The sequence below is a fragment of the Eriocheir sinensis genome, chromosome 48, assembly GCF_024679095.1.
Source record: "Eriocheir sinensis breed Jianghai 21 chromosome 48, ASM2467909v1, whole genome shotgun sequence".
NCBI lineage: Eukaryota > Metazoa > Arthropoda > Malacostraca > Decapoda > Varunidae > Eriocheir > Eriocheir sinensis.
The window spans coordinates 1,119,298-1,136,984 of record NC_066556.1 but is presented as its reverse complement, the minus strand read 5'-3'; the positions used below and the strand labels follow the sequence as shown (position 1 = coordinate 1,136,984).

Sequence of the window (17,687 nt, the reverse complement as noted above, 5' to 3'; positions counted from 1 at the left end):
CTGTGCACAACTCAAACACTTCATTGAGCTGTTTGTCTGAGCTCCACCACGCGCCGCGCACCTCATCGCCTGCTGGGGCTGACATATTAAATTTCCTTCGTACATACACTTACAAATATAAGTAGAATTGCTTGTATATAAATTTCAGTACGTATAGTCCTTCCTACAAGCAAGAAGCGTATGAAAGAATGCAATACAGACATACATCGTCGAGAATCAGCCCTTTCGGCCCTATACAAACATCTCCTTTTTCATTTTCCTGTCACGTATATTACTTTGTATAGAAATCATTACATATAACCCTTCCTGCAAGCATGATGTATGGGAAAATGCAATACAGACATACATCGTCGAGAATCAGCCCTTTTGACCTCATACAAACATCTCATTCTCCATTCCCTTGTTATGTATATTAGTTTGTGTATAGAAGTCATTACGTATAACCCTTCCTGCTAGCATGGAGTGTATGAAAGAATGCAACACAGACACATCATCGAGACAGCCCTTTTGACCATATACAACCATCTCATTCATCATTTTCCTGTTACGTATAATTGCTTTCGTATAAATTTCAGTACGTATAAAACCCTTCCAGCAAGCATGGAGTGTATGGGAGAATGCAATACAGACATACATCGTCAAGAAACAGCCCTTTTGACCTTATACAAACATTGCATTCTTCATTTCCTGCTGCGTATAATTACTTGTGTATAAATTTCAGCACGTATAGCCCTTTCTGCAAGCATGGGGTGTATAAAAGAATGCAATACAGACATACATCGTAGAGAACCAGCCCTTACGACCTTATATACTAACCTTATTCATTTTCCTGTAATATATATTAGTTTGTGTATAGAAATCATTGCGTATAACCCTTCCTGCAGACATACAATCATATGTCATCAAGAATCATCCCTAAGGAAACAGAAGGCATTTTAATCAACCATTTTTCGTTACGTATATTTACTTGCGTTTAGAAATCACGTATAACCCTTACTGCAGACATTCAACCATACATCATCAAGGATCAGCCCTCTCAACCGTATATGTGTGTCTTCGTATGGCGGAGACACTGTATAACGGGGTGTATGGTACTGTGTGTGTGTTCGTGTGTTGACTTTATTTCCACACCACCTTGATTTGAGGTAAAAGTCTTGGTGCGTTTTTTTTTTCAAGAGGTGTCCCCCGTAGGCCTAATCCTCTTATTTGGTCAGGAAATTAATTGTTAAGAAAGAGTGCACGTTGTTATAAAAGCACATGGGGTTGTAACAAAAGGGTACAGAATTGTTTTGAAAGCATACGTGGTTGTAACGAAAGTGCGCGGTGTTGTAACAAAAGCTTGCGGGGTTGTTTCGATCAACAGTGTATGGGTTTGTTGCAATACCCAAAATCCGTAGAAATTGTAAATAGCCGTAGCAGCAAATATTGTCATGCAGAAACCATATATAGTTGTTAATAGCAGTAGCAGCAGCAAAAAGGTTAATGTGAATAGTCGAAGAGGAAGTTAGGTTCAAAAGCCATAGATGTTGTTGATAGCCAATCGCAGCAGCACCAAAGCTGTTACGATACTACCATTATGCCAGATTAATACGCTCCCCTTGTGTATTTTCCCATAGCACTTACTTAAAATATATCCCACTCCCACTAGTAGATATGTAAATATATAGTTTAGTGCACACACTTACAAATATAAAACCCAGTACCTTTTGCTTAAACTATACCACCTAAACATACGTAAATATATCGCTTCATACATATACTTACAAATATAACCCAGTAACGTACGCTTAAAATGTCGCATCGTACATATACTTACAAATATAAGTATAATTGCTCGTGTATAAATTTCGGTGCGTATAGCCCTTCCTACAAGCAAGAAGCGTATAAAAGAAAGCAATACAGACATACATCGTCGAGAATCAGCCCTTTTGACCCTATACAAACTTCTTGATGAATATTCATCATTTTCCTTTCATGTATAATTGATTTTATAAATTTCAGCACGTATAGCTCTTCATGTAAACTTGGAGTGTATATAAAAATGCAACACAGACACACATCATCGAGAATCAGCCCTTTTGACCTTATACCATTTTCCTGTTATGTATATTAGTTTATGTATAGAAATCATCACGTATAACTCTTCCTGCAGACCTACAATCATATGCCATCAAGAATCATCCCTAAGGAAACAAAGCATTTTAATCAACCTTTTTTCGTTACGTATATTTACTTGCGCATAGAAATCATCACGTATAACCCTTACTGCAGACACTGTATAACGGGGTGTTTGGTACCGTGTGTCATTGCCACAGTACGAGGAGCAACAACACAAAGCAGATTTTATCTATAGCGCATGCCAGTTCCTACGCCTTTTGCCTGGCCCATGCTGCCCCCCAGTGCTTCTCTTAAATGGAGATGCTGAAGTTGGGGTATATTAAAGGTCTGGGCAGTACATGGGTAGCAGAAGTAAGGGTTGCGATAGCCGGAGCAGCAGTGCACACTTACAAATATATAACCCGAGACTTCATAGATGCGTAAACATATCGCGTAGTACGTACATGCATGAAAATATAACCTGGTACTTTAAGTTTTAAAAATATTCCTTACAACACAGATATATACATATACGTCAGAACCTTTCCACTTCATTCTTCTTATGTATGGTTTAGTAGCTACTTTTATATATTCCCATGTACCTTAATATTCCTTGGTAACTTGTCATAAGACGTATAACCCAGAGGCCAGGGAATTGGTACCAGGGAGACTGGGGGAATAAGCTGCTGTTCAAGGCAAGGACTGGAACAACAAGTAAAGGAGAGAAGCAGAGATGAGAAGAACAAAAACTGCAGCGTTTGTACAGGGGAAAAAGAAACAAAAAGAGCACCTGATAGTGGCCTGTGACAGGTATGAAGAGGAGAGGCAAAGGCTATTAGCATCTGTGGTGGAGATCATTGGGGAAGAGGAGTGGCATAGCAGAGTGGAGGAGGAAGACGGAGGAATAAGTACCGTGTTAGGACCATAAGGATGTAAAGAGGAAGCAGTGAAATTAATACCTCACACAAAATTTTTCTTGGCATGTTGCTGCAAAAAAAGATCTGAGCATGTAGTGAAAGTTGAGTGAAAAATGTAATAATGGAAAATAGCAAAAGCGCATAGGTAGGCAAATCAGGGAAAGAAATGGACAGAAAACCTAAGTTCAGGATGAAGTGCTCAGTATTACAAGTGAATAAAAGGCAAGGCAAGGCAAGGGAAGGCAAGGGAAGGGCAGGGCAAGGCAAGGCAAGGCAAGGCAAGGGCAGGGCAGGGCAAGGAAAGGTCAGGGCAAGGGAAGGACAAGGCAAAGACCAACGCACAGGGCTATATATGGCCAGCCAAGAAGACGAGACGCACAGGGCTGGCCAGCCAAGAAGGCAAGGTCAGGGAACGCACAGGGCCAGCCAGCCAAGAAGACGAGACGCACAGGGCTGGCAGCCAAGGCAGGACAAGGCAAGGGAAGGGCAGGGCAAGGGAAGGGCTGGGCAAGGGAAGGGAAGGGCAGGACAAGGGAAGGTCAGGGCAAGGGAAGGACAAGGCAAGGGAAGGACAACGCACAGGGCTATATATGGCCAGCCAAGAAGACGAGACGCACAGGGCTGGCCAGCCAAGAAGGCAATGTCAGGGAACGCACAAGGCCAGCCAGCCAAGAAGGCGAGACGCACAGGGCTGGCAGCCAAGGCAGGACAGGGCAAGGGAAGGGCAAGGCAAGGGAAGGGCTGGGCAAGGCAAGGCAATTAAGTCAAGGCAAGGGCAAATTAAGGCAAGGGCAAGGCAAGGCTTAAGCATTCATCCTGAACTTAGGTTATCTGTCCTTTTCTTTCCCTGATTTGCCTGCCTATGCGCTTTTGCTATTTTCCACTATTACACTTTTCACTCAACTTTCACTACATATTCAGATCTTTTTTCCCCAGCAACATGCAAGAAAATTTTTCGAGTACAAGGGAAAGGCAAGGCAAGGCAAGCGCACCACCACCACCATCACGCACCACCACCACCACTATCACATACCACCACCACCACTATCACATACCACCACCACCACTATCACGTACCACCACCACCACTATCACGTACCACCACCACCACCACCACCACTATCACGTACCACCACCACCACCACCACCACCACTATCACGTACCACCACCACCACCACCACCACTATCACGTACCACCACCACCACCACCACCACTATCACGTACCACCACCACCACCACCACCACTATCACGTACCACCACCACCACCACCACTATCACGTACCACCACCACCACTATCACGTACCACCACCACTATCACGTACCACCACCACCACCACAATCACGTACCACCACCACCACTATCACGTACCACCACCACCATCACCACTATCATGTACCACCATCACTATCACGTACCACCACCATAAGTCATCGGCGCATGGCCTAAGACCACCCACATGTTGTCCTAAAAACCACCTATCAACCCAGACTCCAGATTCTCTCTATATAAGGATAAAAAAATGAGCTGCGGGGAGGTAGAATGTGCCAACTAAGATGGCATCATTATAAACATTAACCACACCAGGCCCCGCCAAAAAAAAAAAAAAAAACAGGTCCCACAAAAAAACCCACCAGGTCCTACAAAAAACACACCAGGCCCCACCAAAAAAAACACCAGGTCCCACCAAAAAAAACACCAGGTCCCACCAAAAAAAACACCAGGCCCCACCAAAAAAAACACCAGGTCCCACAAAAAAACACCAGGCCCCACCAAAAAAAAACACCAGGCCCCACAAAAAAAAACCAGGCCCCACCAAAAAAAAACACCAGGCCCCACAAAAAAACACCAGGCCCCACCAAAAAAAACACCAGGCCCCACAAAAAAACACCAGGCCCCACCAAAAAAAAACACCAGGCCCCACCAAAAAAAACACCAGGCCCCACCAAAAAAAACACCAGGCCCCACCAAAAAAAACACCAGGCCCCACAAAAAAAGACACCAGGTCCCACAAAAAAACACAAAATCCCACCACAAAAACACCAGGCCCCACCACAAAAACACCAGGCCCCACCAAAAAATACACCAGGCCCCACCAAAAAATACACCAGGCCCCACCAAAAAAACACCATGCCCCACCAAAAAACACCAGGCCCTCAAAAAAAAAACCACCAGGCCCCACCACAAAAACACACAAGGCCCCACAAAAAAACACACAAGGCCCCACAAAAAAACACACAAGGCCCCACAAAAAAACACCAGGCCCCACCACAAAAACACCAGGCCCCACCACAAAAACACCAGGCCCCACCACAAAAACACACAAGGCCCCACAAAAAAAAACACCAGGTCCCACAAAAAAAACACCAGGTCCCACCAAAAAAAACACCAGACCCCACAAAAAAACACCATGTTCCACAAAAAAAAAACACCAGGTCCCACCAGAAAAACCCACCAGGGCTCACCCCCCAAAAAAAAACAGGGCCCACCAAAAAAAAACCCACCATGCCCCACCAAAAAAAAAACACCAGGGCCCACCACACCCACACAGTATAGATGGGCCACTATCACCCACACCTTCACAGTATAAACACAGTAACACATGGGCCTCTAACACCGACACCCACACAGTAAGAGACGGGGCACTAACACACCCACCCAGACACACGGAAGGAAAGAGGTTGGAGGTGGTGTCAAGAGAAAAGACAGACAGCGAAAGCTTAAAGCTCTGAATCAGCTACCTAACGTCACCTTCTGAAGGAAATAACCCGAGACGTGCTAAGCGAATCCGAAACGAGCCATCCAGAGGGAACGAAACACATGAGCGGGAGCGAACCACCAAACATACACAAACTACTTCCTCCCTTCTCCTTTGTTGTTTACTTGCAACAATAAACTATCAATCAATCAATCAATTATTCACCACACAACCATAACAAATATCACTAGCCTCCCCCCCCCAACCCCGTGAAGCTACTAAAAACTGAGAATGGATACAAAACGATAATAAAAAATGGGATAAATCAAAGGAAAATGAAGGAATTGAACTCTTAAAATGTATACAAACAAGCTGTACTGCCTGGGGGTTGGGATGGCATGCTCCTCCCTTCTCCTTTGTTGTTTACTTGCAACAATATACTATCAATGAATCAATCAAGCTGACTACCCACATGCTGTCCTAAAGACCACCTGAACTCCAGATTCTCTAAATGAAGATAAAAAAAAATGAGCTGCGGGGAGGTACAATGTGCCGACTAAGAAACATAAGAACGAATTAAAAGTAACCAATCACAATCAGGAATGTTGGGGCAATTAAGGTAAACCACAAAGGACACGACACATCACAAATAAGGTTACAATGTATCAACTATTGCCGGGGGATGCCATTACAGTGTTATCTCTCCCATCTCATTGCAGAGGTGTTTCGGTTCAGGCCGGACTGGAGTGGGTGGGAGTAGGGGAGAGCCGGTATGATTCAGATACTTTTTAGAAAAATATTTTTAGAAAAAGAAGTTTCAGTAGTAGTGTAATTTTGTTGATCTCAAAATGTTCCTCCATCCTTTGGCTCTTTCGGCTGCTAATATGACACTCGTAGCTATTTCCAGTTTTCAGATGTAGGTGGTGAAAGACAAGTTTCTAAATCGTCCGAATCATCCCCACCCGTGGTGATGGTTCGGCCAGGGAGGTGGGATATGGTACGGACACTGACTCATAATACTCGCCATAATATTAATATAACTTAAGTTTGATTGGCTAATAAACAAGATTATATCTTCTACAAAACATTTATATAAGGACAAAGTATCCTCTCAACATTTAAAGGAAAAAAAATAAAAGGAGAACTATAAGAAATATCTAAAAACTTTTGGAAGCTTCCTTCTCTTCTCACAAGCATACTATCTGAATATAAATCAACCAAATTAAAAATGTGTGGTCACACTCCTTTTCCAGCACAAGAGCCTCGGTGGTGATCGTGTTATACGGCAACACCTTCGCCGAGCATCGCTGCGTCACCGAAATAACTTACATCTCGCTAATTGGCACGTTTTTGAAGCGAGAGCTTACGATACACCCTGACAATATTACATACGAGATGCAAAAAAACTTAAATTAGGACTTGCATCGAAAATAACAGCTCTGAGGGCGTGGTTATCCCTTTGTGGGCCAAGGCAACAAAGTTTTGCACATTTGTAGTGACGACTAGCCTAGCCTTTTATCTATAGCCCAGCCTCAGCCGCATCACCACCAGATCATAGGATGCACTAAGCCTACCATAAGTGTGGGTGCAGATACTTGATACCTGGGCATAGTGATTTGTATAGGGTATGAGTATGGGATTATTCTTCATGCACTGTAATCAACTGACATTTTCTCCATCCAGCAGAGTGAACCCAAGTGTCCCACAACATTGGCCTGTTTGCCTCAGTCTGTTTGGCTTCCAGGCTAACGAGTGACCTTGATGTCTTCACACTGATGACTCCTCCCAAGCTCCAGGCGCCACCATCAGGTAAGGCACGGGAAGTAAAAATTAAATAGAAAATGTTCAAACACGTAAAAGGGGAAGGTGGAATAAGATGACAGAATGTGCTATTGAAGTATTTGTACAAGAGTGATCTCATACTATTTAGACGACAGGTATATTTCTTTTTCACCCCTCTCATGTAATATATCACCTCATGAAACAACATATATTTTAATGACCAGTTTATTATATGGTTTTATATATGTACAATAAGTAATAATACTAACACCACAAACTGATGATAAGCTGCATCAAGTTAGAAGCATTTTGACTGCACTCATTCAGACTGATGGTACAATGAACGCAAGTGGATGGTGTATGACGCGACAGTGAACAAGGGTCACACAAGGGAGGAGTGGACGGAGAGGGGGATATCATCACTCTGGTTCACATAGCTCAGTGCTGGGAGAGAGGCTAGGTAGTGGATAATGTGCTAAAAGGTGGATGCAGTGTGTCATTGTGTTCCTCTCACTGTGACGCTTGAAGTTTTCTTTTTAAATCTCATCCAAGGCTTGCAAAGGAGGGAACAGAGTCTACTGGAATCTAGCTTTTGTTGACTCTTCTCCTTCCCATGCCACCCTCTTACATTGAATTTCCAAATGGAGCAGAGCATCAGATACATTAATACAAATATAGTTAAAGAATAGAAGTGCTGAAAAGAAGACTTAGCAATTTCTGTTCATCATTACAGTGGTACATATCTGTTTATAGCTAGTGGTGGTTCATGATGGAAACAATGTCATCATCATCCATTTATCAGCTTTTTTATTTTTTTATATGGTGAGGTTAGACATATGATAACCATCCTCAACTGTCTCTGTCAAGTGTTTCTTCCTAATTAACACCCAGAGAAGCTAGGTCCTCTGCAACACATCTTCAGGTATTTGTTCTGCCTGGTTGTCCATGGCCAAGCACGATACCAGCTATACACCTCAACATCCTTCTGTCACATTATATCAGTTCATCCTACAGTTTCTCAGCAGAGCCTGCACTTCCATTTATTTAACAACACAGATCTAATGCAAGTGTCATGTACCTTACCAATGTTAAACAATATCAAATTCATTAATGTTTGCTTATAGAATCAACTGGGAAAGTGGTGGCACATGGCATCAACAGTGGTGATGGTGGCAGTTACACCATTGGGAATAGTGCTGTTTGCATCCCACTTCCTGCTGCTGGTCTTGTTTGCACTGTTTGTCTGCAACCTCTTTGTTCCAGTGATATACACCTCCCTCCAGGGTTATAAACAGTAAGTAAATGTTCTTAAATGGTACTGATACACTAAGAGAAGTAGCTGCCTGGCACCTGGGCATAGACCTCTGTCATGAACACCATTTCATATGGAATGATCATCGCTACTTCACGCTTAAGTACACTTGTATCATGGCACTTATAACAGACTAGAAAGCTGCTCCACCAAACACATGTTGAAACAAAGTATCACAAGCTACACTACTCTCAAAGCTCTGCCATTACTCATTACATATTTTCCTTTCCAGGAGTATCTATGGACCATGGGGTGAAGCACACATAGAAGACAGATAGAAAATTGCCTTAACAAAATACACCAATTATTTCCCATTACATTGAAAGCTTAAGAGATATAAAAGGTATAATATAATATAATAAAGGTATAATGACTTTCAGTGACATCCTATATCAGGATTTCAATCACAGTATCTGTTCAACCTCATAGTCCTGAAATGACTCATTTTGTCTTATCAAGGTATGTATCTTTAAACACTGAAAATCTGAGACTTCCCCATTAGTTACAGAGCTAAAACTATAATCACTACAGGCTTGATACACTCAGCCATGCATTCACTTATTATCTTCCTGCAGGAGAAGAAAGACTGAAGAAAAATCTTTCTCTGCGAGTCCTTTGTTGCACATCAGCCGGTAGATCTGAAACATAATATATAAAATTATCTCAATATATCATACAAGGTCAATTTAAACAGACTTGAGGACATATTGTATTAGATATACAGACAGCATAATATCACAATATCAAGATTTTTGTTTGACAAACCTGATGAGCAAGAGATCCCAAAGGTGTTGGGCTCTGAGTACTTGTAGCCGCTCCCTGTGCCAGACCCAAGTCCTTGGCCATCAGTGCCGTTCCAAAGCCTCCCTAAAGGTCAGTAAGATACAATCATTGTAAGTATAGTAAATAGCAAAGCAAAAGATATGCTGCAGCTACTCCTATATAACATCATAAAGGTACTATAAAAAGTATGTTTTAAGAGCCTGCTTTCTTTTTCATGGGGATGTAGCAAATGAGGAAAAAAAATATTTGATCACAAATTAGCTATGAAAAACAGGGAAAAAGACAAAAAGAAAATTAAGTTAAATCTGGAGAAAACATAAATAAGGAACACAAGGGCTTGGGCATACCTGGTAGTTGTTTGAGGAAGGCACGTTGTCCAGAACACCAGGCACTGGGTTGTACAGCTCGCTGGCCCAGCACCTCCCTGTGGCTGTGTTGATAATGCTTGCCATGAGTTTTGGCTCCAAACCTAACCTGAAAAGGGGAATGATTGGGCTGTGGTTTAGTTACATGCAAAGATAAAAAGAGGAGATAGTCAAATATATTATGCAAATACATAACCATCCACAACATTATGAGTTTGAAAGGTAATGCATTCAGTCCCCACCTCACCTCACCTCATTCCCAAGTTCATGGTTTCTGCAGTTCCAATCATGGTGATAGCAAGGAGCATGTTATTGCAAATCTTCACTGCCTGTCCATTGCCCACTTGGCCACAGTACACAATATTCTTCCCCATGGCCGACAGCAGTACCTTGGCTGCCTCAAACTCCTTCTCCTCACCCCCAACCATGAAGGTGAGAGTCCCCCCCTTGGCTGCATTCACACCCCCAGACACAGGCGCATCCATGAACACGGCCCCCTTTTTGCTGGCCAGACCTGCCATCTCCTTTGACACCGTTGGGTCAATCGTACTGCTGTCCAGGATGAGTGTCCCTGGCTGCACTGACCTGGAATGTGGGTTAGAGGTTGCCAAGGTTGCAATGTACATATAAATGTTCCTTTACATTCATTTATTATCACATTACTAAATAATGAAACTTTTAACTTTGCTCAATAGTCAATACCCATAAACAGTGCTCTTCAACTTTTTTTTTTTTTTTTTTTTTTCTTTTATTATGCTCACCCTCAGTGTAGACATTATACCCTACTGCATTAACTTACTGAAAGACGCCTTTGTCGCCCATGTAGCAGGAGCGAACATGCTGTGAGTTGGGCAGCATGGTAATGATGCGGTCCACCTTGCTGGCCACCTCAAAGGGGCTGGAGGCTGCACTGGCCCCCTCATCCTCCAGCTTCCTTACGGCCTCCTCATTCACATCATACACAACTATGCTGTGGCCCTGTGGCAGTGAGGGACCAAGCTATTCATATGTTCCTAATATTAATTCTTGAGCTTTAGTGTTAATGCCTGACTCATCATGTGGAATTTCTGTATGACTGAAGTCGTAATACCTGGATATGTAGCAGAAGCCATACTGGGCCAAAGAGAGATTGATTTTAACACCTTTGGTTATATTGCTCCAAGGATCATAAAATTAATTAATCATAGTAGTAGGTACATCATCCTAAGACTATTACATCATCTTTAGTCCATATTTAACTGTTTCTCAGCCACTCGCAGCTTCAAGTTATTCTAAATAGACTGGTTAAAACTGCTACTTTACCTTGTTCAGCAGGTTGGATGCCATTGGTCCACCCATGTTTCCCAGGCCAATGACCCCCACACTGGTGCTGGACTTGTGGTGCAGCTGACTGACTGCAAGGACAAAATTAAGAAAGATAAGGAGTAAATCTTCAGCAAAGATTCAAAATTTATAATACAAATGATATTATTATTTAAAAAATAACTGTTTTGGATGAATCTAACCTTCATTTATCTAAAATTCAGTAGTTTTTAGTCCTTATCTATTTTAAAAGTACATTAAAACCATTAATATTTTTAGACTTTTTTTAAAGTTTTGTGAATGGCACCGATAGGCTTTCTTAATGGGGCCTGTTGGTCGGACCCAGCCTGTTAGTGGTGCAGGTAGTGGTTTTTATAGTTACACCATCTTGCATGGATCATGATGCCCCAAAGAGCTCCCTTTGATTCTCTTTAGAGTTTCAGTGGAGTTTGGGTTGATAGGTGGTCATCAGGACAGCATGTGGATAGTCTTAGGCCACTCAGCATTGACTGAAAATTGTAGGCTTGTAGTGGCCGGCGGGACTCGAACCTGGGTCTTCCAGGACGCCATCCCCGCACGCTGACCACTGCCTTCCATAGCAAAGTCCATTTAATCCAGACAGATAGTCGCCTAACACCATAAAACACTGTCGGCTTGATAAAACCAAGATCACTGTTATGTAAACAGCTGCCTTTTTAATACTTGCGCCATACTTAATAGATAATGAACATGTAATTTGTCTTAACTGCAGGACTGAGACACAATTTTTTGAAGCGTGGAGTGATTACACAATTACCACATAATGGGTCACATTACAAGACATTTCGTTGTCAAAATACACATATTTGACAAGGCTTTCATAGGAGTTGTGGGCATTTCCAGCAGTAGTTTTATGACCCTGGTGGTAGTTTTACCTAGGGTGACCACCCGTCCCTCAAAATACGGAATCGTTCCGTATTGGAGAATGAAATGGTGCGTTCCGTTTTGAACCAATACAGAACACCATTTGTTCCGTATTTGTCTGTCTGAATGGGCAAGCAGATAAAATTCAGCATTTTAAAGCTGCTGTAGTGATGGCCTTTTTTGGTCAATTTAAAAAAACAGGCCGTAAAATTATGTGTTTATCAAGGGTCGTCCTGAAAAACATGTACAGTACACAACCCCCCTTCCTCCTGCCTCCACGAGCAGCAGGCAACGGCTGTCAAGGCAGGGCAGGCCACAGAAATTTAAGGGTTACCATCCGTCCCTTAAAATATTCATTCTATATTAGAGAGTGAGATGTTCCGTATTTTTCTGATCTCAAGGTGGCAACCCTAGTTTGACCCAACCTTTAGAAATAGATGGTGTGAGAAGCCAAAAAAGTCTTTTAATACAGACTAATTATGTCATCGGGTGTAGTCAGAAATAGTTCCTCGACCTCGTTCCTGAGGCTGGTGCGGCTACACAATGTTTCTGTTACTTTACCCCATACCACGCTCGTCAACGTGTACCTGAGAGTGTTCTGCTTGTGCCGCGGGCCCAGGCATGGCGAGAGGCTGTGTAGAACGAAAAGAGTTTGGTCCGTGCGAGCGCCATCCGGCCACCGTGTTTGTTGACAGTGTGTGAGTGTTCATGAGCACCTCTAACAGGATCAATTTCTCTTTTTGTGTGTGTGTGTGTGTGTGTGTATTTGTGGTTTACAAGGCCTGAACTAAGCTTGGATAGTCCTGTCTCCTTGTCCAACCTCTCATTTAATAGTCACTCCCCGCCTCCACAATCTCCTCGATCCTTTAGAGTTAGACCATTCCATGCACTCATCTGTACTTCTGTATGGGAAGTTGTAGGTACTTTTTGTGTGTGTGTGTGTGTGTGTGTTTTACTTACAGCCTATGATGCCGGTAGGCTTTCTTGGTGGGGCCCGGTGGTCGACCACAGCACCTTATGGCGCAGGCAAGTGTTTTAAAGTGGCGCCATCCTGCTTGGCTCATGCAGTCCCCGGGAGCCCATTTTTTTTTATCAAATCTAGAGAGTTGATCTAGAGTCCGAGTTCATAGATAGTCATGCAGGGCAGCATGTGGGTAGTCTTAGGGCAATCGGCGATGACAGAAAATTGTCAGCTTGTAGCCATGGGCAGGACTGGAACTCAGCAGGTCTTTCAGGAAGCCGCGTCCGCTCTCCGACCACTCAGCCATCGCCTCCTCTGTGTATGTGTGTGTGTATGGAAGGGGGGGTGGGGGTTAAGGTATACAGGGTATATAAGAGTTATATAAAGCCTTTTCAATGTCAATCTTTATCTTTCTTTGCTTCAGTCTTCTTTTTTTTTCACAGAAATCAGCCAATCCACAATAATAAAAACAATCGTCTGACAGTAGTTGTACAATGGACGGCAGGCTGTATGGCTTCAGGGCCGACAGCCAGCGCTCCTGAATTTCCTCCCTTTAATACCGTTCATAAAAATATTATTTTCTTGCCACGCTCCAGTGTCTCGCTCCGGACAATCGCCTTCGTGCGCGTGTCCCCCGATGGCTGCAGGAGGCTGCCCCTCGTAGTGTGTGGCGCGATGGAGAGCTTGTTTATGGACACCCACGCACACACACGCACATACACACACATCTCAATATTCTATCTAGTGCATGGCAGTTGATCCAAGACACAATGATACACTATTAATATAAATAAACGGAATCATCATTACCTTTCGAACCTCCATCAGCAAAGTAATCAGCAGGATACTTACTGTGCAGTACATACCTCTCCAACGATTGGAAACTAGAAATTAAGCTACTTAATCTTTTATAAGTTTTATAAGTCCTGGAGCTAGAGTATAGCAATGTTTTGTTTTTCTTTGTCCGTTCATGATAATGACAAATTTCCTGTGTAAAGTATAGCTAATGCACCTATCAATTTACTTGCACATTTGTTGGTGGTGCCGAGGACCTATACATCATTCGGCGATTTGCCTCGGTGGTCTGTTCCGTCACTTTTGTTCTTGATCTTTGAACTCTCATAGGCCAGAGAACCAATAACACCGTGACCTCAGAGTTGTTGACATTGTACGTAGGGTTTTGTTTTTGTTTTTTTCGTTCGGCCCATAGCGGACTTTTCTTGATAGGGTCTGTTGGTCAGCACCAACCCATTAGGGGCGCGGGCAAGTATTGTATAGTGGCGCCATTCTTGCTGGGCTCATGCCCCCACCCCGGAACTCCACTTAATCCTCTTGAGTTTCGCTCGAGTCCGTGTTGACAGGTGTTCGTTCATCAGGACAGCATGTGGGTTGCACTAGGCGATGACTGAAAATTGTCAAATTGCACATACGGCGAGCGGGAGTCTAGCTGGCCTTGCTTGCACCCGGGTCTCGGGATGAGAGACTCCATATGCCCACGCGCTGACCACCAAAGATTCTCGAGTGTATTCTCTTGACTCCTTGCTGACCACTCAAGCCACCGCCTCCAATCTCTCCGCCTCCCATTGCTCACCTTCCCCAGGAATTCTCGAGAAGCCTTAATTCATTGTGGCGGCGAAAGACCGCCTGGGACGACAGCTTGACACTGTAGCAGCTTACGTAACAGTATGGGTGTAAGAGTAGGTAGAAATACGAGAAGTGTATGATACAGACAAGTTAGTGATCAATCAGCCAAAGTTGAATATATCTTGTTGTTTTCGGGCTCGTCGTTCATCATATTAGATACTTATAACTGAGATAGCTGGTTATATACATACACCATTCACGATGTTTCAGAGACAAAAAATGATGTAAGAGCGTTCAAAAATAATTAATATCAGTAACGCTAACAGTAGGATTGAAGGAGGATAATAAAAATAAATAACAAAGGAAGATAAGACAACAGGTTTGGCAGTATTTTCTTTTGCTGAGGAATTAAAACAAAAATTAAAAAATGTCAAGAGGATGTTTACTGGGCGTCTTGGGAGACTTATTACCGAAAATGCGATGCGGATGGCTGCCTGTTGCCCGGCGGTGGCTGTCCCCTCCCATCTCTCTCTCTCTCTCTCTCTCTCTCTCTCTCTCTCTCTCTCTCTCTCTCTCTCTCTCTCTCTTTACTTTTAGATGCTGTTACATGTGCTTTATCATCATTATTATTATTATTATTATTATTATTATTATTATTATTATTATTATTATTATTATTATTATTATTATTATTATTATTATTATTATTATTATTATTATTATTATTATTATTATTATTATTATTATTATTATTATTATTATCATTATCTTCATTGTCACCCTAGCACAACATTGACAGTACTGATAAAAGGGTAGACTTTCAGTGTGTGTGTGTGTGTGTGTGTGTGTGTGTGTGTGTGTGTGTGTGTGTGCGCGCGCTAATAATTATCACTCAGTTACGTAACGACAACATCCTAGTAAAAAATAACTCAACATTTTGAAAAACCCTTACTATCCCCCTCATCTCTCTCTCTCTCTCTCTCTCTCTCTCTCTCTCTCTCTCTCTCTCTCTCTCTCTCTCTCTCTCTCTCTCTCTCTCTCTCTCTCTCTCTCTCTCACACACACACACACACACACACGCACCTAATGCAAAAAAAATGGATAAAAAAATCAGCAACGTTCTAGGAAAATCGGCGGCGTGAAGAGAGAGAGAGAGAGAGAGAGAGAGAGAGAGAGAGAGAGAGAGAGAGAGAGAGAGAGAGAGCAAGGAGTGAGTACGGAGCCCAACGTGACACTTCGTACGTAATAAGTAACGTGAGAGGAGTGTGGAGCTGCCTCAGGCCTATGGTGGGGGGGGGGGATAGGGAGGGGCGCGGCTTTATACAGGGAAAGGGGTGTTATTTGTTAAGGGGTAGGGCCAAGGGAGCAGAGGTAAGGTGGTGAGAGTGGATGGGAAGATTGATGGGGCGTTTCTGGAGGAAGGACGGGGTTGATTTTGTACAAGGTGACAGGAGGGAGCTAGTGGGGGTCTTATTGAAGGGGGTTGGGAGAAGGGACCGAGGCTGCGTATCCTATAGGCTCGTGTACTCTTGAATCCACGCAGGACAGGCAAGGTAGCGCCCCGCCCCCTAACTTTCTATGGCTCCCGCACTCCTCGCGCAGGGCACCGCCGAGGAGCCTCCCCAGACACCCGCCGTCGCTGTCATCTCCCGAACACTTATCAACATCGGTCCATTAGTCACCTCGCTCCAGCCTCCAGCAACCCTTCCATCCACTGTGGCCTCGCAAAAGGAACACCTGACTGAGAGGCACGAGTCCTGTTTGTTCGTGGCGTGAAGCTACTTCAAGACGCTGAACCTCTACTTGTCGCCGATACTCTGTAGAGAATGGACTGAATACTTCGCCCACCCGATACAAGATACTGCTGCTCTGACATCTTGATACATTACCCATTATCTGCTTTCCTCTCTGAAGAAGCGTTTCACAGTTGCCCTTCGCAAGAGGCACTAGCGGCGAAGCAAGGTTTGGTGGGGGTCAGTGAGTGCTGATGGTGCATGGCTGGCATGGCACTCCCCACCAGTGTGTCGTTTTCGTCTTGGACACAAGAGGAAGCCACCGAGGAGACGCCCCTGCTGTCCGTCCCCACACGGCCAGCCACAGCCACTCCCAGCGAGGGCCACATGACCAGCACCGCCACGCAGCTTTCCACACACGCCGCCCTCGCGCTGCACCACTTGACTGACATCCAGGAGGTAAAGGACGCCTCGGCTTCTGAGGATTCGCCGTCACCGGCAGCACCAGTCGCCGAAGTTGCCGCCCCCGTCCGGAGGGAAGCGTCGAGCAGCAGGGGCGGCGAGGGACTGTCCCTGCACGTGGCTGTGACCGCGGACACCACGCACTCTTCGCTGTGCACCGTCACGGACACACACCGAAGTCCTCACGCCTCCATCGTCACCAGCCGCGTCGTGTCATCTGGTGCAAGAGTGAGTTCCCTCGGGCAGTGCTGCGGGCTGTCGGTGATCCCCGCCCCTCAGCTGACAGGCGGTGCTCAGGCCCTAAACGAGGCGGGCGTCTCATCTAGAAAGTCGTCGCTGGAGGAACGACTCTCCAGGATTTGGTCAACATCGACGGAGTCCAATGCCGACTGTGAGGGTGAAAACTGTGACGGGCCAGATTTAAGGTGCAGAAAGTGCGGCAAAATCGTCTCTGTGCCTAAAACAGAGGAAAGCAGTGCGATGGCGGGTGTTAGTCAAGTCTTGAAAGGAGTAATCTCTCAATACAGTTCACAACACGAGTCGTTCAGACGCGGAACGCAGCAGCAGCCACAGGTTACTCTATCCCCCGCAGACCGACAACACAAGACTTCGCCGGCGAAGAAGAAAAATTCGCTCAACTACTCCACACTTCTCAGTGCTTGTTCTCGCAACATAAAGAAGAGAGGGAACCGTCGACAGAGCGTCGACGTCATTTACGCCCGGGAACCCACTGAGCCCGACATCGAAAAGATCAAGGCCAAACGAAGGCTCTCCAGACAGACCGAC

The 17,687-nt window shown here is 44.3% G+C and overlaps 1 protein-coding gene and 1 long non-coding RNA gene across 2 annotated transcripts; one reads left to right on the top strand and one right to left on the bottom strand.

The window, feature by feature from the left end:
* Positions 1 to 6,926: 6,926 nt before the first annotated feature.
* On the top strand, positions 6,927 to 9,119 carry LOC126981455 (uncharacterized). The gene is made up of 2 exons (XR_007733946.1): positions 6,927 to 7,295; positions 7,401 to 9,119. It is a non-coding gene; the product is annotated as an uncharacterized LOC126981455 (long non-coding RNA).
* LOC126981454 (3-hydroxyisobutyrate dehydrogenase, mitochondrial-like) lies at positions 7,706 to 12,913 on the bottom strand. The gene is made up of 7 exons (XM_050832498.1): positions 12,749 to 12,913; positions 11,259 to 11,350; positions 10,756 to 10,934; positions 10,209 to 10,541; positions 9,939 to 10,065; positions 9,574 to 9,675; positions 7,706 to 9,446 (listed from the first exon to the last, which is right to left on the bottom strand). The coding sequence occupies exons 1-7, from the start codon at positions 12,831 to 12,833 to the stop codon at positions 9,363 to 9,365; spliced, it is 1,002 nt and encodes a 333-aa protein (XP_050688455.1). The 5' UTR covers positions 12,834 to 12,913; the 3' UTR covers positions 7,706 to 9,362.
* Positions 12,914 to 17,687: the final 4,774 nt, after the last annotated feature.